The sequence below is a fragment of the Rhincodon typus genome, chromosome 18, assembly GCF_021869965.1.
Source record: "Rhincodon typus isolate 14 chromosome 18, sRhiTyp1.1, whole genome shotgun sequence".
Lineage (NCBI taxonomy): Eukaryota > Metazoa > Chordata > Chondrichthyes > Orectolobiformes > Rhincodontidae > Rhincodon > Rhincodon typus.
The window spans coordinates 27,248,468-27,275,346 of NC_063349.1; the positions used below are offsets into that span (position 1 = coordinate 27,248,468).

The 26,879-nt window shown below is 39.6% G+C and overlaps 1 protein-coding gene across 3 annotated transcripts in view; it reads left to right on the forward strand.

Annotated features, from left to right (window-relative positions):
* The window catches only part of si:dkey-97m3.1 (fatty acyl-CoA reductase 1), a 160,516-nt gene that overhangs the window by 75,729 nt on the left and 57,908 nt on the right, over nt 1–26,879 (forward strand). For all 3 annotated transcript variants that reach the window (XM_048607795.1, XM_048607793.1, XM_048607794.1), the window contains 2 exons: nt 19,207–19,373; nt 20,855–21,034. In XM_048607795.1, coding sequence (XP_048463752.1) covers nt 19,207–19,373; nt 20,855–21,034 — 347 coding nt within the window. The remainder of the gene's footprint in view (nt 1–19,206; nt 19,374–20,854; nt 21,035–26,879) is intronic.

The window sequence follows — 26,879 nt, forward strand, 5'->3', positions numbered from 1 at the left end:
CCTTGTTATCTCAGATTCTCCAGCATCTGCAGTTCCTACTATCTCAAAAAGATGACAATGTTAAGTTACAGTACATGTGGCAAGAAACATGCCTCACTCCTTTCCTCCGAATCATTGTGTGAGCAAACCATTGACTTACTGATCATATTCCCACATGATAATTCTGATTGAATCATGTTTGGTTAATTGCTCAAGTTGGTCTGAACTCTCTTGTGGGTCACCAATCTAATAGAAAGTGAAAAAATTGTGCTTTTATTAATAGAGGAGGGAGAATTCAATTCTGCCTAATTGTAAAAAGCTACAATTTATTTATGCCAAAAATAAATAAGAATCTGGTCTGTACCATTTTCTGCTGAGTTTAACTCAGCTGGTCATAAATGCTATGTTGGATGATTAACATTGGATTATGGCACTCCAGTAATGTAAGACTGTGCTGCCAGCAGTTTGGGGAAGAGCGTGATTAAATTGCTCCTTGACAGACGGCTCAGCCTGGTGCTGAAGCATCAGCTGCAGGGTGTTCACAAATCACTGGTGCCTGTAGTTGAACATTCTACGATATTGTGTCTATGCATTGACTGCAGTGCATCTAGTAAACAAAACATATTCTTCAAAGTTGAATTTTTTTTTTATTCAACTTGGAATCCAGTAGCAAAACCAGAATGCAACTGCTCCATTGTTGCCTGCTATGGACTGTCCACTCAGGTTTAAAGTTTTACAAGTCTACACTTTGGAACCAATTCCTTACAATAAAGTTCTTCTACAGTTGCAAAAAGGAGTCCTGTTTACAATGGGGATGAATGTATTTGTGTGGACTTAGTATAACTTCTCAGGATCCAGTCAATCTTAACTTAGATACATCCAATTACCCTATCATTTGAAATATCCAAGAGCAAATAGCTATGAATATCTCAAGTGCTAGTGTGTTCCACAAACAAAACTGTCTCAGTGGCTCACAATGACATATATCCTTTACCTACCTAAAACAAGAAGAGTGTGCGATTATATGAATTCAGGACATGTTAATTATTCTAAGTAATGGACTAGCACCAAGAGGTTTATGAGTGAGAAATTTCAGTAGAATAGAATTCTGTTTAAGGGTCGTACAAGCATTTACTTGCAAATCCATTTGCTCTGCATTTTCAACCAGGTGAGACTGGAGGTTGCTATTCGTACTGACAGTAAATGAATGCTTAACATGTTTGTGTGACATTTCTTTGTAAGAAGGATAAAACTACTTAAGCTAAATGGTGGCTAACAGATAGAGAAGTGTCATTGAACATGACTATTAATTATTCATCTGTTATTATTATCAATTATAATTTGGCCTCTGTTGCTTTTTGCTTTGACAAGACTCATTCTCTTGCTCTGGGAAGAAACTAATATGCTCTGCAATTATAATGGAAGAAAATAGAACATGAATTGCAAGAATGGAGTCTCAACTATTGTCAGAGTGATCTCGACTACTTTTAAGTGTGGCATTTATAATGTCTTAATGTGTAAGTGATCTATATTAATGTCAGTCTTCATATGTTCTTCATTGTCTCATGGAGTTGGCTGCTAGAAAATGAACAGTGCTGGTTTTCTCTTGGTTGCTGCATATTGGTGAAGAGTGTAATCAAAACTAAGAACTAAGTTACAGAACATAAAGGGCACACAGCTATCCCAAAAACAACCCAACTTTATATCTCATTGTTGCTTCCTAAATCTAGAAATTTTCATTATAATTCTTTAAATGTAGCAGTGAGCCTTCCTTGACCCACTTTAATTATTTAGCTTCAGCGTCTTTAATTATTATGAAGCAAAACTTTGGTCCCTCCCCAGGACGAAGTCTCACCTTTGAGCTGCTAGCCACTGCTGGTACTGCTGATGGAAGAACACCTATGGATGCTTCACAACTTATAGTAAGTATGGATTCTCACTGAGGTCAGTCTGGCAGGCTCTGCAAAGGAGTTGGGAGAAGGAAGCTGGACAGCGGAAGGAGGATGAACATGGAAAAGGAAAACTATATGAGGATATCCAGGTGACACCAGGGATCCAGAAAAGAAGCTTCACTAGCCAGCAGCTCAGGGACAAATCTGGTGATCTGTGTGTTGGCTGCAGGACATACCCACTGCCTGTTAAATCTGAACGAGTGATATGGTTAAGCTTTTAAGTGGACTTTAGAACAGGGTGGACCAACTTAAAAACAAGGTACACCTCATCCATGTAAGGGAATTCAGAGACCAAGCCTGAGTGAATGAAGCAACTGGTGGGATGGTCGTGGTGAGGTAAGGCTTTTATTATGATTCTGACTCATGCTAATACTGGTCAAGTCAGATCCCAGAATGAAACATGGCTCGATAGATCATGTTTTAAAGTTGACACAAGAACTTAAGTTTATTACACACAGGACAGCTATATTTATGCTAGTCAATTTGAAAAGATCTTAATATAAACCACCACAACAAATTCAACAGTTTTTCCCAGCAATATCATTTTCAGATACTCAATCCCAGAGAAATATTACTCCTGTATAAAATCTTTAACTTCTCATCTAACTGACTTTCAATGTTTTCTTCTTGGACTGCTGAAACAGTTTTAAGTCTTCTTTCCAATTCTAATTGTTTAAAGCTTCTTTTAGTTCTGATAGCACAAATCTTTCTCTCCGTTTTGACGGCTTGATAACTTCTATACAAACTGTCACAGTTTGGAGACTTCACAACTAACCTGCCCTTCTGCTAGGCTGCAGCTGAATACAGATGCTTCTGAGCTGAACTCAGAATTAAACTAGTGGTCATTTCTGATCTTTTGTTTTCCTGTATGCCATAAACTTAGCAGGTGTAACAATACAGGTTTTGCTAGGCACTTACTCAGTCACATGTTTTCTTCAAAGTTGTGTGTTTAGGTCCCCTATTCAAATAGATTTCGGACCTTTTTTTAAGTTAGCTTCACAGAACTGAAAACCCATTTGATTCTGCTTTAAAAATCCAAATTTGCAAATGATGAAAATACATCTTACCACAGTAGCCCTTCAATTTTTTTCACCTTGAAACGATGCTGTCCAATGCAATTCTTGTGCATTTGTATTGAAAATAGATATTCCATCAAGTCTTAAAAAATGTTAGTAAAATGAGTCAAGCAACCAGCTTTGAAAAGATTTTTGAGCTCTTTTCAGAACTTTTTAAAATTATTTTGTTGGATATAGACTTCAATGACTAGGACAACATTCGTTGCCCAAACCTAATTGTGGTGAGTGATTACCTTGAACTGCTGACGTACATGTGGTGTAGCTAGACCCATAGTGTTGTTAGGTAGGGAATGGAAAATATATGTCAAGTGATGAATCCCAAATTTGCCATTGGTATCATCAGCTGGAAGTGGTATCTTGGTGCAATGGCTTGCTTCCTTGCTTCTAAGTAAGAAGCTGTGGGTTCAAATCCCATCTAAGCACCTGTCGGCCAAGCAAAGACTATTTCGTATACTGTTTGATTTTTTTTTCCATTGTGTGATAAGTTACCAAGTTTTACAATTTGGTTGCCATTTCAATGTGTGATCTGTTTCTTCCTTTGAAGAATCCTTGGTGGGAAAACAGCATGAGCTTCTTGTCCTTGACTCACAGTCATCTGTACTTTCACCTTGTGTACACCTGCAATGTGGTGTGTCAATTGCTCAGCCTATCATGGTTTATTGAGAGACCTTTCAATTATGTTATCATGTCCCTCATTCTTGCCCCATTTTCACCATACTTTCAGTAGGCAATCCGCAATGTCCTGAAATGCTTACCAGTACACTGCACATTCTCTGCAGTTTCTCCTTCAGAGCAGAACTTGGGGCAAACTGAGCAAGGACTCTCTGTTGCTGTCCCTGTTTCTAACATCTGCTCTGGTTTTCTTGTGGCGTGTGAGTCAACTTGCTGTCTCAAAATTCAAGCACTTTTACTTAACTGTAAAACACAGCCTCTGCTATATTTTAGTAGAACTTCATATATTATGATCAGGTGCGTTTCCTCAAGGGACTTTGGCCTTTAAATATATTGTATAAATTTTATTTTTATTGGACCTTTTTAGACATAACATTGTATCATAAAGTTTAAGCTGGCTATGGAAAAGGACAAAGAACAATCTATTATTGGAATAAATTAACTATGATGTGATTAAAAAAGGATCTGGGCCAGATAAATTGGAATCAAAGTTTGACAGACAAAACAGCGTGACAATATTATGCCTTTAAAAGGTGTATTGTGTGTTTTTTTATTAAAATTGGTACAATGGAAGCGACCTGAATGAATGGAGTCAAGCTCTTACAGATCCAAGACTTTTAGTTTTAGCTTTCAGCACTTGCTGGAGTCTTGAAGCTGGATGTGGAAGCTCTTATTCCTCTCTCTGTTCCAGCTAAAAGCTGGGTTTCCCTTCCTGCAGCTAGAATCACATGTGCGACAATCTATATTACTGATTTTGCCTTTGCCATGGGTGTGTTTATGAGATGTTACTATATTGGAACAGTTAATTGGTAGTAGTTAATATGTATGTTGATTTGTTAAGCATTTTCATAGAGTTACAGCGAAGTCAATTCTTTTATTTTATCTGGATTTTAATTGTAGTGTAAAAATAAAGTGTGTTTTGCTTAAAGTGGAGTGGTTTGACCAATCAAATTGAATCTGGAATGCAACACCATGCACTTCCCTTTAAAATAAGAAAAAGTTAGGGTCTAGACTATCTTCTGAATATACTTTGAGGGAATTTGATCTGGTCCATAACAACAGTAACTGAACAAATCTTATAAAGAAGATATTGTTTGCTTGGGGACAATCAAGGTATGTTTCCATGAGCAGACAAACAAATCCAGAGCTCCCCGGATGACAAACAGATAAAGATTAAGATGACGAAGAAGAAACTCTGCATGTGACAGAAGCCACATCGATAGTAAATCAAAAACCGGGCTGACTAACACAGGCTCAGAGGGGAAGTGACAAGGTGAATAATGTAAGCGGAGAGTATAAGGAATCATGGCAGCTAACATGGAAGGGAATCCCAAAATCTTCTGTGTACATATAATTAGTAAAAATTGGGAGCAAGAAAAGTTGAGCTGGTTGGGCTGAGTGCATGTGCATGTTTTAGAAGCTACATGTATTAGTATGGAGGGTCGTGTTCTTTGTTGTCTGAAAGAATGTGTACAAGCACTGTGTGCCTGTTTCAATTGAACAAAATAGGTGACTTCCATTCACTGGTTCATTTCACAAGGCAATGCTCTGATCAATCAAAGTCAACCCGTCTGACTTAAATTTTAAGCAAAACCTGGCTGTTAACTGTCACTTAACATTAATATGTGCATTCTCTATGGCAACACCTTCCCCCGTCAATTTACTTAACAACCAATCAGCACTTTCCGTTCATGCAGTATTCAGTGTAGGTTTTCCCTGATATTTGTTTTCTGATGAAATAGCCTGATGAGCGCAAGACAAAAAACTTCCACAAGATGTGTCTCCATTTTTCGGCAATACAAAATTAATAGTTAAATAGGTAGTAGCACGTTAGTTAAGGAAAGCCAGCATGGATTTGTTGAGGGCAAATTGTGTTTAAGTAATTTGGAGTTTTTGCTGTGGTAATAGATTGGATTGATCAGCTAATGTTTCAGATCTAGTGTGTGTGGATCTCCAGAAGGCATTTGGTACAAAGGCACATAACAAATTTGAGCGCAGGCATAGTGCAAAGAATAAATGAGAGAGTAACAATATCGATACAAAATTGGCTGAGTGACAGGAAATTGTGTGTGGTGATTAATGGTTTATTTTTGGACTGGGGTAAGGTTTGTAGTGATCGACCCTAGGGGCTCGGGTTGGGACCCTTGGCCTTGCTGATCTAAATCAATGACATAGATCTCAGTGTACAAGACAGAATTGTAAAGTTTACAGGTGATGTGAAACTTGGAAAATTTGTGAGCAGCCATAAGGATCGTGTAGAACTTGAAAAGGATATAGATTGGTGGAATGTGTCAATGCACGAACAAGTGGAAGATGAAAATTATTACAGAGTGTGTGAAGTGATTAATTTTGGCAGAAAGAATATGGAGAAATAATATAAAACAAAAGTTGAAATTTTACAGGGATAAAGGAATAGCCACATCTGGGTGCATGTGTAGTGAAATTATTGAAAGTGGCAGAGCAGAATAAGAAAGCATACAGTATCCTAGGCTTTTCTAATTACTCTACAGAGTACAAAGCATTAACCTGGTCTCAACTGGAGTATGGTACCCAGTTCTTGGCACCAGGGCTTGGGACAGTGGGTACATCAGCGCCCAATAATTGTCACCCAGGACTCTAGGGTAGCCATTGTGCTTGGTGTAGGGGCTAGGACATGACCGCTGAGATGCTGGACTGCTGTGCCTGGGCTGGAGGCAGGGCTGCTGTGCTTGGGTCAGAAGTATGCCCACTGTGCTGGGTTTGGGCAGGGGCCAACTCTGGGATCTGTGATTTCTGTCCCTAGCTCTGCTGGACATCACTGGACTGTTTTAGAAGGATGCAAAGATATTGGAGACACTGCAGAAAAGATTAATCAGAATTGCTCCAGGAATGAGAAACTTCACTTATAGTCCATACGTTTCCAATCAGTTTTCCTTGGAGAAGAATTGATAGCAGTATTGAAAATCATGAGGTGCCTGGAATTCAATAGACAGGAAAAATATTATTCCCATTGGTAAAAGGACCAAGAGGAACACAGATTTAACATACTTTGCAAAAAAATCAGCAGAGACATCATCAGAAACATTTTCAATCAACAAGTGATAGGGCTGTGGAGTGCACAGTCTGAATGAAGTGGAGATAGGTTTAGTTGAGATATTCAAGAAGGAATGAGATTATTTATCTGAAAAGGAAGAATGTTCAAGCTTATGGAGAGAATGTGAGACATTGGCACCGGGTGAATTGCTCACTTGGAGAGTTAGCACAAACGTAGTAGGCTGAATGGCCTCATTCTGCACTGTAACAATTTTCTGATTCTGTGTTAACAAAATATCTCAGATACTTCTTTTTAAAATAACTGTAATCTTCAGTTTGAAATTTACCACAAACACTCAAAATTAGCCTAAGTTGTAAAGAAAAATGGCCTGGCAATCTGATATGATCAAGAATTTACATTTATATCCTGTATTTAATGTAGAAAATGTCCTAAGTGTTTCCTACAACTCATTAAAAATGTTTTGATGATCCAGAGGAGATGATTGTGAGGGTTGAAAAAAAAGCTTAGTCAAAAAGACGGCAACAGGGTGATAAAGAAAGTGAATGAGATGCTTGTCTTCATTACCTGGGGCATAGGACGTAGGAGCAAGGAAGTCTTGGTGCAACTTTTTAAGACATTTGTTAGCCCACAGATGGAGTACTGTGCAGTTCTGGTTGCCACACTATTGTAAGGATGTGATTGCACTGGAGAGGGTGCAGAGGGGATTTACCAGGATGTTGCCTGGGATAAAAAGTTTCAGTTATGAAGAGAGACTGGATAGGCTGGGTTTGTTTTCCTTGGAGCAGAGGAGGCTGAGGGGGGAACCTGATTGAGGTAAAATAAATTATGAGCGGCGTAAACAGTGTAAATTGTGAGAATCTGTTTCTCGTGCAGACCTGTCGAAGACCAGAGAGCGTAAGTTAAAGGTGAGGCGCAAGTGGTTTAGAGGAGATCTGACAAAAAAAATGTTTGACCCAGAGGGTGGTAATAAGTGAAATGTGCTGCCTGAAAGAATGGTAGAGACAGGTATTCTTGCAACATTTAAGAAGCATCTGAATGAGCACTTAAAATGCCAGGGTATAGTAGGCTATGGACCAAGTGTACATAAACAGGATGAGTGTTATTTGGTGTTTGTTGGTCAGCATAGACCTGGTGGGCCGAAGGGCCTGTTTTTATGCTACATGTCTCTATGACTCTAAGTTTAAGTATTTAGAAGAGTTTTAAAGGAGGGGGTAGAGGTGGAAAGGATGAACAAGTTCCAGATCATGGGATATGGTGGCTGACCTCACAATAGCTGGAGGTGGAGTAAGGGAGACATGAGACATTAGAGTCACCAAACACAACCCCTGTGTTACTCCTAGCAGTTGACTCTTTCAGTTTTGTCTGAAACTTGGAATAGAAGAAAGATGTGTTAGGAATGAAGGGAATATGCTATAGAATTTAAAAATAGATCAAACTGACCCTTTTGTCTAAGTTTATACATGGTCATCAAAATGAAATAAAGACCAGAGATATGGATTTCTTTTTCAAATATAGCAAAAGTAAAAAAGAATTTGTGAAGTAGAAAATCAATATTTCATTTGTGAATATTTATTGTGCTCTGTAGGAATTTTCAGTGCCTGTGGCTTTTTTGAGTTTCCCAGCTTTCGATTGAAACTGTTTTTTGCCTATATCTAGTGAGGAGCTACATGAGCTATTGCTGGCTCTGTGACACACGAGGTCAGTTGTCAGCAGTGTTGTGATGGTCTTGTTCATGAAAAAAAGTTCTATTCAGGCTTTTTTGGTCATCAGCACAAATACGGGGACTGCCAAGTTAAAAATATGAGTAGTTATCAAGGGGCTTAAAACTCTCCTGGTCTATTCAATCAAACTAATTAAATCTGTCATCATCTACGTGTGATGACTGTGTGACTGATTTATTGAACAGACTCAGTTCAGATATTATCTTGCATGTACAATAGATATTTTTTATAGCCTACTTTCCAGTGAATACCTTTACCTGAAGCAAGAATATTTATTGCTTTGTGATGTGTGATACTTCCCCATTGGCTGATGACTGAATGTTTGCTTTTGAGTTACGTCAACAAATCACATTTGATAACCTTACTACCATTGTTCTTGAACGAAAATATTTTGACTAGCTGTTCTGCATGTTTCAAAACTCAGCAATTCATGCCTGCAAATTCCTATTGATTTGATTTATTGCTATTATTGGTTAATATGAAATTGTCATAATTGCAGCAACTGAAAAAATAAAGTCCCGTACCCAAGTTACAGAGAAGATAAATTAGCCAGGTTTAATTTCTGTTCAGGATCTAGCGCTCATTGCTGAAAATATATGTCATAGCTCCTGCTGTGGTGCCCTTTCTCCTCCAAATGAATAACATTAACTTTTAGGGTCTGCAGCTCAATCCGAAGAATGACAACTTGGCCAATTTAGCAGCAGGACTGTCAGCATCTGTGGAATCATATTCTAGTATGGACAACCACTTTTAGAGGGAAAAAAAAAATGGGTGAGGAGAAGGAGAGTAAAATGTGAACAAGAAACATATTCTAAGTGAGTTTAATTCTGGTGGACTGATGAAATATTTGGAATGTCATTCAGCTAGATACTGCTGCATGCAAAACTTCTTGAAGGAGAAACCTTCCCTTATCCACTTTTGCATACTTTTTGTTTTGACTTTGAAGTTCTACTACAATAAAATAAGTTTGATATTTCCTAACTTTTCAAGCAATTTAATGAATGATGCTGGAAAATTTTAATGCATTACCAAATAATTTGATGAAGATAGAGAACAATTCTGTTTGTTAGAAAAATACAAGGGTTAATGTTCTTCTTTAGTCACAGTGCCATTTTTAAGGGATTATCTCCTAGGGTCACACTGATCTGCATTTAATTTAGTAAATGGACAGAGAAAACAAATAATGTAGCTATTCCATTTACTGAACCTGGATACTTAACTAAACTGCTGATCAAGAATCAGTGAACTAGCTGAAACTTTAGAAATATCACATCTATAATTAGCTAAACCTTTGAAATTGCATTGCTCCTGAATTTAAAGATATTGAAAGATGCTGCACTGCCTGCTAAATAATATTTTCCCTTAAGAAGATAGGCTGAAATCCATTTTCATTATTTAAAGCTGTGCAGTCAGCAGAAAAATGAGTAGCGTATGTACAACGTGAAACGTGAAGTCAAAACACAGCAAATCTTTTGACAAAATCACTGCACAGTTCTGCTTTTCTGTCCCTTCAAAAACAAAAAGAAAGTTGACCTGTGGTGTTCTGACAGCACATTTACAGTAAAAACAAATATCATTTGTTCTATAACATCAAATTGGAGTTATTTCAGTTTTTCCAAAGTCCAGAATCAGAATCAAATTGACTGGCTACTCCCTGTAAGTAATCCTAAATTATTATTTGTCATCAAAATATATGGAAACAGAACATATTGTTATTTTTGTATGAAATAAAAGGTTCCTGAGTGGGGTGAAAAAAGACCTGCCTTTTCTCTTTTCAGATAACAGTAAACTTATTGCATATTTTTCCTTTTTATTTCTCCAGCTAAATGCAAATCTCATACTTATTGTCTTTCTACCATTGCTACTAACATGTCACTGCAGATATTTTATTGACAAGAAAATAAAAACAGTGAAAATGACAGAGGCTTTTAAAAGTTGCACCAAAACTATCTCCCAAAATCTAGTTTTCTTTTGCCACAAGCTTCTGCATTGAGTGCTAATGACTGCAGCAGTTTCTTAAGATTTGGTAAGATTTGATTTGATTTGATTCGTTATCCTGCTGAATTTTAGCATCACAGAAGCACACTAATTTTCTTTACCTGTTGTTAGCAGAGGCAAGGGTAAAGACAGTACTGGGAAATAGGCAAAGGAATTATGAAATTCGCCCCAATTAGTGAAAGGTTGGCTAATTCAGAATACATTGTATGATCATGAAAATTTAATTCCAGTTAGTAGGTAAGGCCTTAGAATTTCATTGTCAACTATCCATGTTGCTCCATTCAGTACTTTTCAACTGCGCAATATTCAACGAGACATAATTAGAAAATTCTGCTCATCAATTTTCACTTACTTTCTAAGATAGTGAAAGGAAAGCAAAATTGTTGATTAATTCCCAAGGAACAACAAAAAAATGCATTTCCCACACTGGCTAATCATTGCTCCTTTGTTTGTTACACCTTGTTTCCTGTTGCAGCATTTCATGAATAATGACTGCCTCATCACTGTGCCACTATAAATAAATGGGTTTCTTTTAAAAAAATATATAACTTCCAAACCTGCTTTAGAGTTTGAGAAAGTCAGAAAATGGCAATTGCTTCTTTTCTTCTCTTAAGTCAAATTTTATAAAAGGCCACACAGGTTAAGAGTAGGTTAATGTTAAGTATATAAAATGAGAAACTAATTCTGAGAGTGAAAGAATGCTAACCATTGAGGTTAATGCTCAAAGTAACATTGAGAATTTTTTTTTCGCTCAAAAGTCTCCACATCTGCCCATTTCAAACGCCCCCCCCACCACAAACACACACCACCACCAACCACTTCCAATATCCCACCACTTTTCTCCCATTATCCTTTCTTTTCTGAAGCAAGCAATTAACTTTACAAGTAAGTCACACTTCTGGATTTTTATTGGAAGTGTAAAAGGTCTACAGTACTTTGATAATTTACCATATGAGCCTGAGTAGTAAATATTGGTGGATGAAAAGGTGTTACCTAAACGTTTTTGAGTACCGAATTGTGAGAACCTTCATAACTGAGCCAGATTCTGATAGGAGGTTCTCCAGTAGAAGGTTCCTGAAACTTGAGAAGAATTGCAAATAGCTATAAATGTGTGCAGGTTTTCAGCATAGGCAGAGAGAAACCAATGGATATTTACCTCTCACCACCCATCCCTCCACTCCCCCAATTTAACATTATCAGTCAGAACCCTGGGTAATATTCTACCATTCTTAATTTCGAGACCCTAAGACTAGCTGCAGTGCTGATCTGCTTTATTTACTACTGCACAATGTAGTGCACTTAACCAAGGGCTGAGTATAAATTTTAATATAGTAATTAATAAGGAAGCAAATAATACACCTCAATAGACATTAGAATCATTGAGTCATATAGCATAGAAATCATATTTGTTGACTAGACATCCCAATCTGACCTAGTCCCATTTGCCAGCATTTGACCCATATCCCTTTAAACCCTTCTGATTCATATATCCATTCAGTTGCCTTTAAATGTTGTAATTGTACCTGCCTCCACCACCTCTTCTGGCAGCTTGTTCTGTACATGCACTACCCTCTTTATGTAAATGTTACCCCTCTGGTCCTTTTTAAATCTTTACCCTTCCATATTAAACATACGCGCTTTAGTTTTGGCCACCCACCCTAGGAAAATGGTCTTGGCTATTCACCCTATCCATGATTTTATAAACCTCTATAAGGTCACCCTTCAGTCTTTGATGCTCTGGGGAACAAAGCCCAAACCTATTCAGCCTCTCCCTATAGCTCAAACCCACCAGTCCTGGCAACATCCTTATAAATCTTTTCTGAACCCTTTCAAATTTACCTACATCCTTCCTTTGAAGGGTGTGCAGAATTGTATGCAGTATTCCAAAAGCAGCCTCCTCACCATCCTCTAGAACCATATTGCCCTTCCCATTCATATGAAGATGACCTCATTCTTTTTTGTCTAGAGTTGAACACACATTCAAGTTTGAATGATTTCCGTGACACCTGTTTCTGTGATGAGTCAAAAATTCAGTCTGAAGAACTTTGTAAAATTATTAGTCACAGATGTTGGCAGAACATTGTGTTCTGATCAAGTTAAAGAGAAGGTCAGCCATCAGAAAGTGTTCTGCTTCTGCCTTCTTTACACTAAGGTTCAGTGTGCCTATATACCACAGCTAATTTTGATGCTGAAACATTTTTCTGATTGCCTCTTTGAAAGCTTGAATTCCAGGAGTGTTCTGGAGCAGTTAGTATCAGCAGAGATTCAAATATGGGGGGTTTCTTTAGCTTATTCAAAGATTGGTGGCTTTCACTTCCACCTCAACTATTCTAAAACTAAGTTGTGGACTTTACAAGCTTCAAAATCTCTCCACCCCCGACATCATCACAAGACCAGCCCTCCCTCTCGTCCCCGCCTCTTTGACCTGTCCGTCTTCTCTCCCGCCTATCCACTCCTCCCACCTCACTGACCAACCCCCACCCCCACTACCTACCTACACTCACCTCTACTAGCTTCATTTCTGCCTCCTTGACCTATCCGTCCTCCCTCCCTCCTCACTGACCAACCTCCATCCCAGCTCTCTACCTACACTCACCTTTACTAGCTTCATCCCTGCCTCCTTGACCTGTTCGGCTTCTCTCCACCTATCTGCTCCACCATCCACCTTCTCTATTTATTTCAGAGCCCCCTTCCCCTCTCCCATTTCTGAAGAAGGGTCCAGACCCGAAACATCAGCTTTCCTGCTCCTGTGATGCTGTCTGGCCTGCTGTGTTCATCCAGCTCCACACTTGTTATCTCAGACTTCCAGCATCGGCAGTTCCTACTATCTCTAAAACTAAGTTGTTACTTGTTGACTGTAATTAACATCTAAAATATTTAATTACTGCTTTTGTATCTCCCAAAATGGCTTAATAGGGCGAAGTAAAATTATTGTGTCTGACTTACTGTATACACTGCAAGTGACCCGAACGAACTGTTTAATGTAAATATGAAACCTCAAGTTTTAAAGATGTTTATATGGAAATTGCAGTCAGCGGCAAAGCAAGACCGCTCACTGCTGGCCTCCAGCAAAGCCTAGCTGAGAAATCTGTTGTAAATATAGAGGTAACACAGTGTGAGCTGGAGGAGCACAGCAGGCCAGGCAGCATCAGAGGAGCAGGAAAGTTGACATTTCGGGTCAGGACCATTTTTCAGAAGGGAGACAGGGGTGAAAAGAGAGAGCAGGGGGAAGAAAGAGAGTGGGGCAGGTAAGAGACCCTTTTCTGAAGAAGGGTCCTGACCCAAAGCGTTAACTTTCCTGCTCCTCTGATGCTGCCTGGCCTGCGGTTCCTCCAGCTCCACACTGTATTATCTCTGACTCAAGCATCGGCAGTTCTTACTATCTCTGAGAAATCTGTTATGATAATTTCATGTCCCATCAACATGTTGTAGATTGTAACATTCTTTAGTGGAGATTCACAGCATTCAAGCAACTAGTCACTTAAAGAATTCTTCCATATGGCCTGAATAACATTAAAATTGAATCATTTTTAAACAATTACATACAGAAAAACAAATGTCGGACCTACAAATGTGTGAATGTAGAAGTTGATATATCATGAAAAAACTTTGAGAAAAAATTACCTTGAAAACTCTTAATTAAATCTTAACATTGTCACTTAATAGAACATAAACATAAGAACATAAGAACATAAGAACTAGGAGCAGGAGTAGGCCATCTGGCCCCTTGAGCCTGCCCCGCCATTTAATAAGATCATGGCTGATCTTTTTGAGACTCAGCTCCACTTACCCGCCCACTCACCATAACCCTTAATTCCTTTACTGTTCAAAAATTTATCTAGCCTTGCCTTAAAAATATTCAGTGAGGTAGCTTCAACCGCTTCACTGGGCAGGGAATTCCACAGATTCACAACCCTTTGGGTGAAGAAGTTCCTCCTGACCTCAGTCCTACATCTGCTTCCCTTTATTTTGAGGCGATACCCTCTAGTCCTAGTTTCACCTGCTAGCGGAAACAACCTCCCTACCTCCACTTTATCTATTCCCTTCATAATCTTATATGTTTCTATAAGATCTCCCCTCATTCTTCTGAATTCCAATGAGTATAATCCCAGTCTACTCAGTCTCTCTTCATAATCCAACCCTCTCAACTCTGGAATCAACCAAGTGAATCTCCTCTGTACCCCCTCCAATGCTAGTATATCTCTTCTCAAGTAAGGAGACCAAAACTGCACACGGTAGTCCAGGTGTGGCCTCACCAGGACTCTATACAGCTGCAGCATAGCCTCCCTGTTTTTAAACTCCATCCCTCGAGCAATGGGAGACAAAATTCCATTTGCCTTTTTAATCACCTGCTGCACCTGCAATCCCACCTTCAGTGATTCATGCACAAGGACACCCAAGTCCCTCTGCACAGCAGCGTGCTGCAATTTTTTTACCATTTAAAACATAGTCCGTTTTGCTGTTATTCCAACCAAAATGGATGACCTCACACTTATCAACATTGTACTCCATCTGCCAGACCTTTGCCCACTCACTTAGACTATCTATATCCCTCTGCAGACTTTCAGTGTCTTCTGCACACTTTGCTCTACCACTCACCTTAGTGTCATCTGCAAATTTTGACACACCACACTTAGTCCCCAATTCCAAATCATCTATGTAAATTGTAAACAATTGCGGTCCCAACACTGATCCCTGAGGCACACCACTAGCCACTGACCACCAACCAGAAAAACACCCATTTACCCCTACTCCTTGCTTTCTATTGGTCAACCAATCCTCTATCCATACCAATACATTACCTGTAATACCGTGCAACTTTATCTTATGTAGCAGCCTTTGGTGTGGCACCTTGTCAAATGCCTTCTGGAAATCCAGATACACCACATCCACAGGTTCCCCATTGTTCACCATGCAAGTGATGTCCTCAAAGAATTCCACCAAATTAGTTAAACATGACCTACCCTTCATGAACCTATGCTGAGTGTTCCCAATGGGACAATTTATATCCAGATGTCTTGCTATTTCTTCCTTAATGATAGATTCAAGCATTTTCCCCACTACCGAAGTTAAGCTAACTGGCCTATAGTTACCTGTTTTTTGTCTACTTCCTTATTTAAACAGTGGCGTCACATTGGCTGTTTTCCAATCTGCGGGAACCACCCCAGAGTCCAGTGAATTTTGGTAAATAATTACTAGTGCATTTGCTATTTCCCCCATCACCTCTTTTAGTACCCTGGGATGCATTTCATCAGGGCCAGGAGACTTGTCTACCTTTAGCCCCATTAGCTTGCCCAGCACTGCCTCCTTAGTGATAATGATAGTTTGTAGGTCCTCACCTGCTATAACCTTCTTGCGGTTAGTTTTCAGCATGTTATTTGTGTCTTCCACTGTGAAGACCAACACGAAATAACTGTTTAATGTCTCGGCTATTTCCTCATTCCCAGTTATTAAATTGGCCTTCTCATCCTCTAAAGGACCAATGTTTACCTTCGCCACTCTTGTACGATTTACATATTTATAGAAATTTTTGCTGTCTGTTTTTATATTCTGAGCTAGTTTACTCTCATAATCTATCTTACTTTTCTTTATAACTTTTTTTGTGGCTTTCTGTTGGCCTTTAAAGATTTTCCAGTCTACTAGTTTCCCACTACTCTTTGTTTTTTTGTATTTTTTTTTCAATCTGATACTTTCCTTTATTTCCTTAGACATCCATGGCTGGCTCTCTCTTTTCCTACAGTTCTTCCTTATCACTGGAATATATTTCTGCTGAGCACTGTGAAAAATTGTTTTGAAAGTCCTGCACTGTTCCTCATTTGACTCACCATAAAGTTTTTGCTCCCATTCTACCTTAGCAAACTCCTTCCTCATTCCTTCGTAGTCTCCTTTGTTTAAGCACAGGACATAGCTACTGGATTTAACCTTCTCACGCTCCATCTGTATTTTAAATTCGACCATACTGTGATCGCTCCTTCCGAGAGGATCCCTAACTATGAGATCATTAATTATTCCTGTCTCATTACCCAGGACTAGATCTAGGATAGCTTGCTCCCTTGTAGGTTCCATTACATATTGTTCAAGGAAATTATCACGGATGCATTCTATGAACCCCTCCTCAAGGCTGCCATGACCGACCTGGTTTGACCAATCGACATGTAGATTAAAATCACCCACGATAATTGCTGTACCATTTTTACATGCATTAGCTATTTCTATGTTTATTGCCCGCCCCACCACGTTGTCGTTATTTGGTGGCCTATAGACCACACCTATCAGTGACTTCTTCTCCCTGCTATTCCTAATTTCCACCCAATTGGATTCAACATTTTGTTCAGTAGAACCTATATCATCTCTCACTACTGCCCTGATATCATCCTTAAAAATCAGAGCAACACCACCTCCCTTCCCTTCCTGTCTGTCCTTCTGAACAGTTTGATACCCCTGGATATTTAACTCCCAGTCATGACCATCCTGTAACCATGTCTCTGTAATGGCCACTAAATCATACCCATTTGCCATGATTTGCACCGTCAACTCATCCACCTTGTTTCGAATGCTCCGAGCAATCAGATAAAGTGCCCTTATGCCAGTTTTTGCACCTTCTTTTTGGGTCCTATTACCTCCATTACTAACTTAGTTCTCCTTCCCTTTAACTTTTTTTCCTAATTTTCAATGGAGTTGAAGCCTCCTTGTCACCTGCTAACCTGTTGCTTTGCCTTACATCAATTGTTATTCTCCCTCTACGCTCACTTCTCCCTTCACCCCTACTTACTGGTTTAAAGTCTTGTTAACCACCCTATTTACCCTTTTCGCCAGAACCCTGGACCCGGCCCTGTTCAGGTGGAGTCCATCCCAGCGGTATAGATCCCTCCTGTCCCAGAACTGATGCCAGTGCCCCATGAAAAGGAAACCCTCTTTCCCACACCACTCTTTTAGCCATGTGTTTACTTCCCTGATCCTTGCCTCCCTATGCCAATTTGCACGTGGCTCGGGCAGCAATCCAGAGGTTATGACCCTTGAAGACCTGTTTTTTAATTTTGTTCCTAGCTTTTCATAATCCCGAAACAACAGGTCTTTTTTCCTAGTCCTGCCTATGTTGTTGGTACCTACGTGGACCACAACAACTGGATCCTCCCCCTCCCTCTCTAGTATCCTCTCAAGCCGGTCAGAGATGTCTCGCACCCTGGCACCAGGCAGGCAACACACCATGCGGGATTGTCTACCCTGCTTGCAAAGGATACTGTCTATCCCCCTGATGATGGAATCCCCTACAACTACAATCTGTCTTTTTGCTCCCCCCTCTTGAATGGCCTCCTGGACCATGGTGCCATCGTCAGTTGACTCATCCTTCCTGCAGGCCTGTTCCTCATCCACGCAGGGAGCAAGTGCCTCATACCTGTGGGACAATGTCAAGGGCTGCGGCTCCTGTGTTCCTGTCTGCAGGGTCCCTCTACCTGCCTCACTCGCAGTCACACACTGCTGTCCCTGCCCGCTGATCGAATTAACATTAGTTAATCTACCAGGTGTGTCTGCCTCCTGGAACACAGTATCCAGGTATTTCTCCCCCTCCCTGATGTGCCGCAGTGTTTGGAGTTTGGATTCCAGCTCATCAATTTTGAGCCAGAGCTCCTCAAGCAGCTATACTTGCTGCAGATGTGGTCACTGCCGTTCTCAATGGGATCAGCTTGCTCCCACATCATACAGCTACAACACATCACCTGGCCTGCCATCTCTACTTAGTTAATTATTTAAAATGAATTAGTTTTTTTTAGTTTCGCAGTGTTCGCTGCACCAGTAAGTTTACTCTGTTATATACTCAAACAGACTCCAGCTTTGCCTTCCGACCCACTCCCAGAGGATTTGGCATCTAGATGACCACCCCGAAATAGCATTCAACAAATCTTGTTTGCAATAGTTATTTCTCAGATTGTTGTTTACATCTGATTGCATGTTGTGGAACAGAATATTTTTGTTTTAGATGAGATTTCTAATGGTCAGAGCAGAAACGGAGAAGTCCTCAACTGATTCAGAGAGGGCCGACTTTTGGGGTAATGGATGGGATGACACAACACAACCTGTTGTGGAGCTTTGAAGGACCGGTTGTATTTCTGGGAATTCTGCATTAGTCTTGATTTGTGTTGAATCTTGTCCTGAAGTTGTAATCAATTTAAGTAGGGTAATAACAAACACTGGCAATTCATCAAAACCCTCCCCAGAGTTCAGACTATTACAGCTTAAAAACTGAGTAAGTCAACAGTGTTCTAAGCTCTTTAGATTTTCCTAGGCTCCTAACATTTTACTTTTTTTAAGTGCTTATTTTAATTTGTTATAAATGAGAGCTGATCTTCAAATGATTAAAGCTTTGTGCTTCCCATTGTGTGGTGAATCATCCTTAGTTTTGAAAAACGGAATGCTTCACTTTCTGACATGTGCAAGGTGGATTTGGATATGCTATATATAAAAATGGGTACTGTCTGAAGACTATTGAATGCACTCATATTCCAGGGTACTAAACCCCTCTGGGAAGGTGTATTCACAAAAAATATTGTATTACTCCAGCCTTAATGGTTTGCTTTAAATCAAATTGCACTGAGTTCCAAAGCCAAAGTTACAAATGCTCGTAACCCATTGGATAGAAACAGTAGAAACAAGTTGAGAAGGCCTGTTCAACTTTAACAGGAGTTCACTGTATTAAAAACATACACCAAGTGAAGCAAACTGTAGGAAAAGTTTTAAAAATGTAGCAACTGTTTTAATCTGTTTTTCTATTGCAGTTGTTTGATAGGGTGAGGGAAGACTTTCAGAAGAAGATTATTCCTATCGGCAGTGAGTTGATGCAGCCTAACCTGGCCATCAGTTCAAAGGACACTGAACATCTGCTCTCCTGCATTAACGTTGTCTTCCACTGTGCAGCTACCATTCGATTCGACGAGCCTTTAAAGTAGGTCCCTTTGCTAATCTTTGCACCCAGATTAGAAAGGAAAGAAAATGCTATATTAAGTTCTAATTTCCTGTATTGATAACTTTGTTCAGTTATTGCTAATTTTGGTCTGTTTGTAACCATAGGAATAATTAGTTAGAATTTGTTGCCATCCCACAGCTGCTTCTTTTCCTAAAGCTGGCACAGGATAAAAGCAAATTGTTCTTCAGGTCACCTCTTCCGTTATTCAGGGGCCACCATCCCACAGTTAATGATGTGATTTTATTACAGGTTAGGGCTAGAACTCAAGCTCCAAGGCTGTCTTCAGCTGAACTAATGATTAACCCCTTGCTGTTGATGTTATTCTGGATGACATAACAGCTAGCTAACCAGTCCCTCTCGATACAAATACTTAACAGGTTAATGCGGTATCCAGTAGCATCATACAACTAGTGACAGTTTCATTGAAATCAGAAATGTTTGCTCCATGATAAGAAGTTTCATAGAGAGTAATTGAATGATATCATCCAAATCGGTATTTTAAAATATTAAGACTGATTCCATAACATAACAAAGTGTAGCAATTGATGCATCCTTTACTTGTACAATTGTTTGGGGAAAATACTCCTCCAATTATGTTGCAAAATTATCATTGCAGAATATTTCATAAACCCATTGTTACAGAAAATAATGAAAACAAAACTCTCCACAACCTGTTAAATTTGAAGCATACTCCAACTGTTCATGAAGAAACTCACCAATTCCTTCAGGTCCATAAGTAGTTAGATAGTATGATTTTATTCTGTGGTGGTGTGAAGTCAACTTTTTCTCCTTGTTATTTTTATTTAATCTTAAAATCCATGAACTTCCTGCAGAGTGAAGGACAGTTTTGACCTGATCCCAGACTTCTGCTAATGCTATACAAACAAAAGTGCTGGAAAGCCTTATCAGGTCAGGCAGCATCTGTGGAGAGAAACAGAATTAAAGTCTTCAAATTGATGACGTTGCATCAGAACTAGACTTTCCTAATGCTGTTCAGTAGCTAACTGTTAAAAAGACACACAGCTACACTCCATTGAGGACCCTTTCTCTAGCATTTCATCCCATGGGTAGGGGTTGGTGGGGAGTGTGAGTTAAAACTTTAGTTAGTGGCATCTAAGAGCCATGTTTTCAGTGAAGTAGGGAATTATTTTGTAGGGTTACCTATTGGTGCCACCAGGCTTGATCATAATCACAAATGTTTTCAATTTGCACAGTTTTGCCAAATTGAAGATAGGTTGGCAGTTTCAGAGTTGCATTTATCTTTTCAGGCTCATTGGTTTGACAAATCAATTGATCTGTTTATTATGGCATTCTTTTAACCAAAGGATATAATTACATGTTTTCGCCAAAATCACAAGAAAATAGAATGTTGTTTTTAAGGCTGAATGCTTGTGCATTCATTTACCTTATTAGTTTTCCCTCTCCATGATCCTATTTTCCTTTGCTCTTGCTGTGCGCAGACACGCCCTACAGCTGAACGTGGTGGCTACGCAGCAACTGTTAGTGCTGGCCCGGCAGATGCAGAAGCTTGAAGCCTTCATTCACATCTCTACTGCTTACGCAAACTGCAACCGGAACCATGTAGAAGAGGTCATATACCCTCCACCTGTAGAGCCAAAGAAGCTCATCGACTCTTTAGAGTAAGCTTACTTTTATAATTGTTTCATTTCTTAGCTTTATTTTCATGTTTTTGTCAGAAATGTAAATATCAACCAACTTGAAAGATGAAAAACAACAATGGGAAGCTGGTCTATTAAATGTTAGGCTTTTATTGTTGATCTGTAATGCAAAGTAATATCTAAGCAAATAGTCTTTTTAATATTGTTTTACAATCACACAACAAAGTTTTATATAGTGGCTGTTGTGGTATGGTGGTAGTATCCCTACCCCAGCATCAGAACATCTGGTTAAAGTTTCATCAGGTAAGGAGCTGGGTCATATTATGTCCAAACAGTTTTTTTTTTAATAGCAAAGTTACATTTGTTCTGCAAACCACAGCGCTTTATATTTTGTAGGACATGTGGTAAAAAATTCTAATTTCCAATATCATATCACGGTTCAATTGCACAGTGTAATTTGCTTTAAATCATTTGGGTTGACTTCTACATGACAAGCCATCTTAAACATCTTTAAGATGCAGATAAAATGGGGACAATAGGTGAGTAAAGTAAGAGTAAGAAATGGGGAGAGATTAAGTTCATTCAGTACAAGTTATAGACAGTAAGCTGCATCAATAAACAGGGCAAGAGATTTAACTTAAGATAATATTCAAATTCCATGGAAGTGTAATCTGTGTGGTGTGTTAATTATTCTGAATTATTGATATATTAGAACATATACAGTTTTTCTGCCAGTCCTGTATTATGTAGATTTTGGTTGACGAGCTGGGATTTAGAAGATCGGTGCATATTCCAGCTTCAAACACATCTCTGACAGAAAGCAGATCCAGTTTCTGATCTTGGTGGAGGTAAAGGGTTTTATTAATGAGGGGTCTGGAGTGACAGCCAATTAATAGGCAGCATCCAGAGGGTAAGCTTGCTGGAATGGAGATGGGACACTAGGGAAGCAGGCTATATTTCTGGCTTGTGCTGTCTGTACATGGTTTACAAAATATGAATGCAACTGAGTTTCAAATTTACCAGAGCAGATGGAGAACAGGAATTCGGACAGGGTATTGAAATATCAGTGTTATTAAAATTTCATTACCATAGAATAGATTTTCTCCAAAATGTCCACTTTTCTCAGTCAAATAAAACTTGTTTTGTTATGCTGCTTGCCTTGTTTCCAACAGGCTGGAGCTGTTTAACTCTTCAAAGACTTCCTACCCTGGCATAAGATCTTAAAATGTCAAGCCTTAAGGATATGTTTAATGAGTGAATTCAATTATCCCAAGTGTTCCTGTTTCTGAGTAGTCTTGCCCATCAGGTAACTGACTGAGATCAGTTAAGTGCCTACCTTATTGGTGATGTGGCCAGGATCTATCCTAAAGTGGTGGCTCCTCCACTGGGACTGAAGGGTTCTGGACAGTGGGCAGGAAATTGGAGTTGAGGCTAAGGTGAGATCTGCCATGATCGTATCAAGAGGCAGAGCAGGCTCAAGGGGCTGAATTGCCTACTTCTGCTACTAGTTCTTATGTTCTTCTGAAACTTGGCAGGTTGACTTCCAGTGGCAGGCCAGAGACTACTGTGAAGATTGTATATTTTTATTTTTTCTGTATTTTTGATTGTGGGCCAAAATGAGAAAAGGACTGTTCTGAATAAAACAAAGATCATAGAAAGGATTACTTCAGTTTTTAAAATGAAGTTTTAATGATTTAATGATGTAACCTGACATTCATTGTAAGTGTTGTTTACACTGCTGTTTGATCAGGCAGTGATGGAGGTTACTACAGACAAGTTGGAGCCAGTGGGTATATGTACTGTGGAAACTCATTCAGCAGCAAGCAGCTGATTGACAACTGGTCACTACTCCACAAACCAATGACAAAAGTATTCTGCTTGCCAACAGCTATGTGATTGGCTTCCAGGTAGTTGAACAGCTTGTGGGTTTGAATGTTTGGCAGCAGCCATCAGACCTCTGATAATGAAGGAGCATTACTTTTCTCTGCATTAAGAAAAGCCTCAAACCTGAAGAAATTCTATTTGTTTTCCACTATCAGTTTGCTATGGCTCTCAATCAATAAGTTAGAGACTTCATAAATATGAACCAGTTACTCTGTGCCTCCTGAAACTAGGTGTCAGTACCTGGAGAAGGAAAACTGAGGTGCAACAAGTCCTGACAAGCTAAAAGAAACATCTCAATGAAACTTGTGGACAGTGACCATTGAGCTGCCTTCCCTGTCTTTCCTTCTGACCATAGCACCCTTTTTAGATTGTCTTTGTGTGTCTGTACTATTGTAAAGAGGGAGATTTATAAGGGTTTAGAGTTTTAATTGGTAGAGTTATATGTGAATGGGTCATAATTGTTTGTCTGTAGCTAGAATCTATTTATTTGTAATCAGTAAGAATCAGTGTTAAATACAGAAACCTAGTCTATGTTTACCGTCAACCTGAGTTTAAAAGTAAGGTAAATTGGGAATTTTGCATACTTTTACACAATTGTTAACTTTTGTAATGACTAATTGTAGGATTTGTTTTCCAGTACCTTACCCCAGTGAGATGTAACACCGTGACTCCTCCTTTAAATACCCCATTTTGTAGCTGTAGGGATGAGAGGAATGGAGCTGTGATTGAAATCCATTCTGTGGATGGATAGGCAATAGGTTATGTTTACATTTTCAAACCTCTTCAGAGGTTGCCTCCAATTTGCAGTCCCTTGAAGTCTTCCACCATTATTGGCAGTACCCATGTCTCTTGGAGGAGATACCCACAGCCTTGGGTCCTCTACTTGGCCTTTCTGTCTGTGCAGCCCATCCGCCACCGTTCCTACTAGATTATAAATGTGGAGCTGTTTGTTAATTGTCTGCCTCTGGGAAGATCATACAGGTAAGAATCCACAGGCCTCACTGGGGTTTGGACATGGAAATCATAAGATTAATCTTGTCTGCATCGTAAAACGATGTTCATAAGATTGTACCAAGATTCCAATTTGTTCTGAATTCTGTTAAAAAGGAGACAGCAGATGATATTTAATTGGGGCAACAGGAGCATCTGCACAGAGATAGTAGGAACTGCAGATGCTGGAGAATCCGAGACAACAAGGTGCAGGGCTGGATGAACACAGCAGGCCAAGCAGCATCATAGGAGCAGAGAGCATCTGCACGTTGGCTAGAGAGCTGGTGAGAGTCCTGCTTTGCCTGTTTTAGGAAGACCTGCTGAACTAAGTGCTTGTGAAGATTGGGAGTGAAATTACTGGAGAATGAGAAGGGAAATAAATGAAATTTACAAAATTCTTAAAGACAGAGTAATTGCAGAAAGGATTTTTCCTCTGGCATGGGGGAGGAGTTGGTGTCTAGAACCAGGCAATGCAGTCTCCGAATAAAGGACGCACTATTTAGGAAAAAAATAAGAAGGAAGTCTTGCAGTCAGTGTATTGTGATTAATTGGAATGTTCTACCTCAGAGGGCTGTGGAGGGTCAGTCATTGAGAATGTTAAAGATAGTGATTGATAGAATTCTTCATATTAATGACATCAAAGGATAGTGTAAGAAAATGGCATTGAGATAGATAATGCATGGCCTAGAATGGCAGAGCAGACTTGAAAAGCTAAATGGCCTATTCCTGTTCCTGCATTCCTATGAAATGCATGGACCGAGCAAACTACCCTGAGAAACTACAGCAGGTGATGAGTAGTGTTTGTTGTTACTAACCCAGACCTGACTGTCAGAAGTCACATGTATATGTGGATGATGGAATGTGGTTGAACACCCCACAGTGCACATCAAATATAAATGTGATCAAGTGAGATCCCACAGATTTATCAGCAATTCCTTTCAGATGTTAATGTAATAGTGGATGGTCAAATGTTATTACATTTCTCAAGGGATTACTATTCTTTAATTTTGCTGATCTGGCCTTGAAACTCACTCTCAGGAGTCAATCTGTTATGAACTGCCTCAACAATTAGTCCTATTCCAGTTGATTACTCTCCTTTCAGACAGTTGATGAGCAGTGGAGGACTTTCAAAGCAATTTTTCAAAGTGCTCAGCAAAAGTATATTCCAATGAAAAGGAAGGACTGTAAGAAAAGGGGTAATCTGCCATGGGTGTCTAAAGAAATAAGGGAGGCTATCAAATTGAAAGAGAAGGCATACAAAGTGGCCAAAAACAGCATGAAACTAGAAGATTGGGAAAACTTTAAAGGTCAACAGAAAGCCACAAAAAGAGCTATAAAGAAAAGTAAGATAGAACATGAGAAAAAACTAGCACAGAATATAAAGACAGATAGCAAAAGTTTCTATAAATATATAAAACGAAAAAGAGTGGCTAAAGTAAGCGTTGGCCCTTTAGAGGATGAGAAGGGGAATTTAGTTACGGGATATGATGAAATGGCCGAGGCATTGAACAGGTGTTTTGTATCGGTCTTCACAGTGGAGGACACTAATAACATGCCAGTAATTGACAAAGAGACGAAGGTAGGTGAGGACCTGGAAACAATCGTTATTACGGAAGAGGTAGTGTTGGGCAAGCTAATGGAGCTAAGGATTGATAAGTCTCCTGGCCCTGATGGAATGCATCCCAGGGTACTAAAAGAGATGGTGGGAGAAATAGCAGGTGCACTGGCGGTAATTTTCCAAAATTCGCTGGACTCTGGGGCAGTCCCAGCAGATTGGAAAACAGCAAATGTGATGCCACTGTTTAAAAAGGGAAGTAGACAAAAGATGGGGAATTATAGACCGGTTAGCCTCTGTAGTGGGGAAGATGCTCGAGTCTATTATTAAGGAAGAAATAGCAAGGCATCTTAATAGAAATTGTCCCATTGGGCAGACGCAGCATGGGTTCATGAAGGGCAGGTCATGCTTGACAAATCTTTTGGAATTCTATGAAGACATTACGAGCAAGGTGGACAGTGGGGACCCAGTGGATGTCTTGTACCTAGATTTCCAAAAGGCCTTCAACAAGGTGCCGCACAAGAGGCTACTGCATAAGATAAGGATGCATGGCATTCAGGGTAAAGTATTAGCATGGATAGAGGATTGGTTGATTAACAGGAAGCAAAGAGTGGGGATAAATGAGTGCTATTCTAGCTGGCAGTCAGTGACTAGTGGTGTGCCTCAGGGATCGGTGTTGGGACCGCAATTATTTACAAGTTATATAGATGATTTGGAGTTGGGGACCATGTATAGAGTGTCAAAGTTTGCAGATGACACTAAGATGAGTGGCAGAGCAAAGTGTGCAGAGGACTGTGAAACTTTGCAGAGGAACATAGATGCATTGAGTGAGTGGGTGAAGGTCTGGCAGATGGAATACAATGTAAATAAATGTGAAGTCATACATTTTGGTAGGAGTAATAGTAAAAAGGATTATTATTTGAATGGTAAAAAGTTGCAGCATGCTGCTATACAGAGGGACCTGGGTGTCCTTGTGCATGAATCACAGAAGGTAGGTTTGCAGGTACAACAAGTAATTAGGAAGGCAAATGGAATTTTGTCCTTCATTGCTAAGGGGATTGAGATTAAAAGCAGAGAGGTTATGTTGCAGCTGTACAAGGTGCTGGTGAGGCCACACCTGGAGTACTGTGTGCAGTTTTGGTCTCCTTACTTGAGAAAGGATGTACTGGCACTGGAGGGGGTGCAAAGGAGGTTCACTAGGTTGATTCCGGAGTTGAGGGGGTTGGCTTATGAGGAGAGATTGAGTAGATTGGGATTATATTCATTGGAATTCAGAAGATTGAGGGGGGATCTTATAGAAACATATAAAATTATGAAGGGAATAGATAAGATAGAAGTAGAGAGGATGTTTCCACTGGCAGGTGAAACTAGGACAAGAGGGCATAGCCTCAAGATTAGAGGGAGCAGATTTAGGACTGAATTGAGAAGGAACTTCTT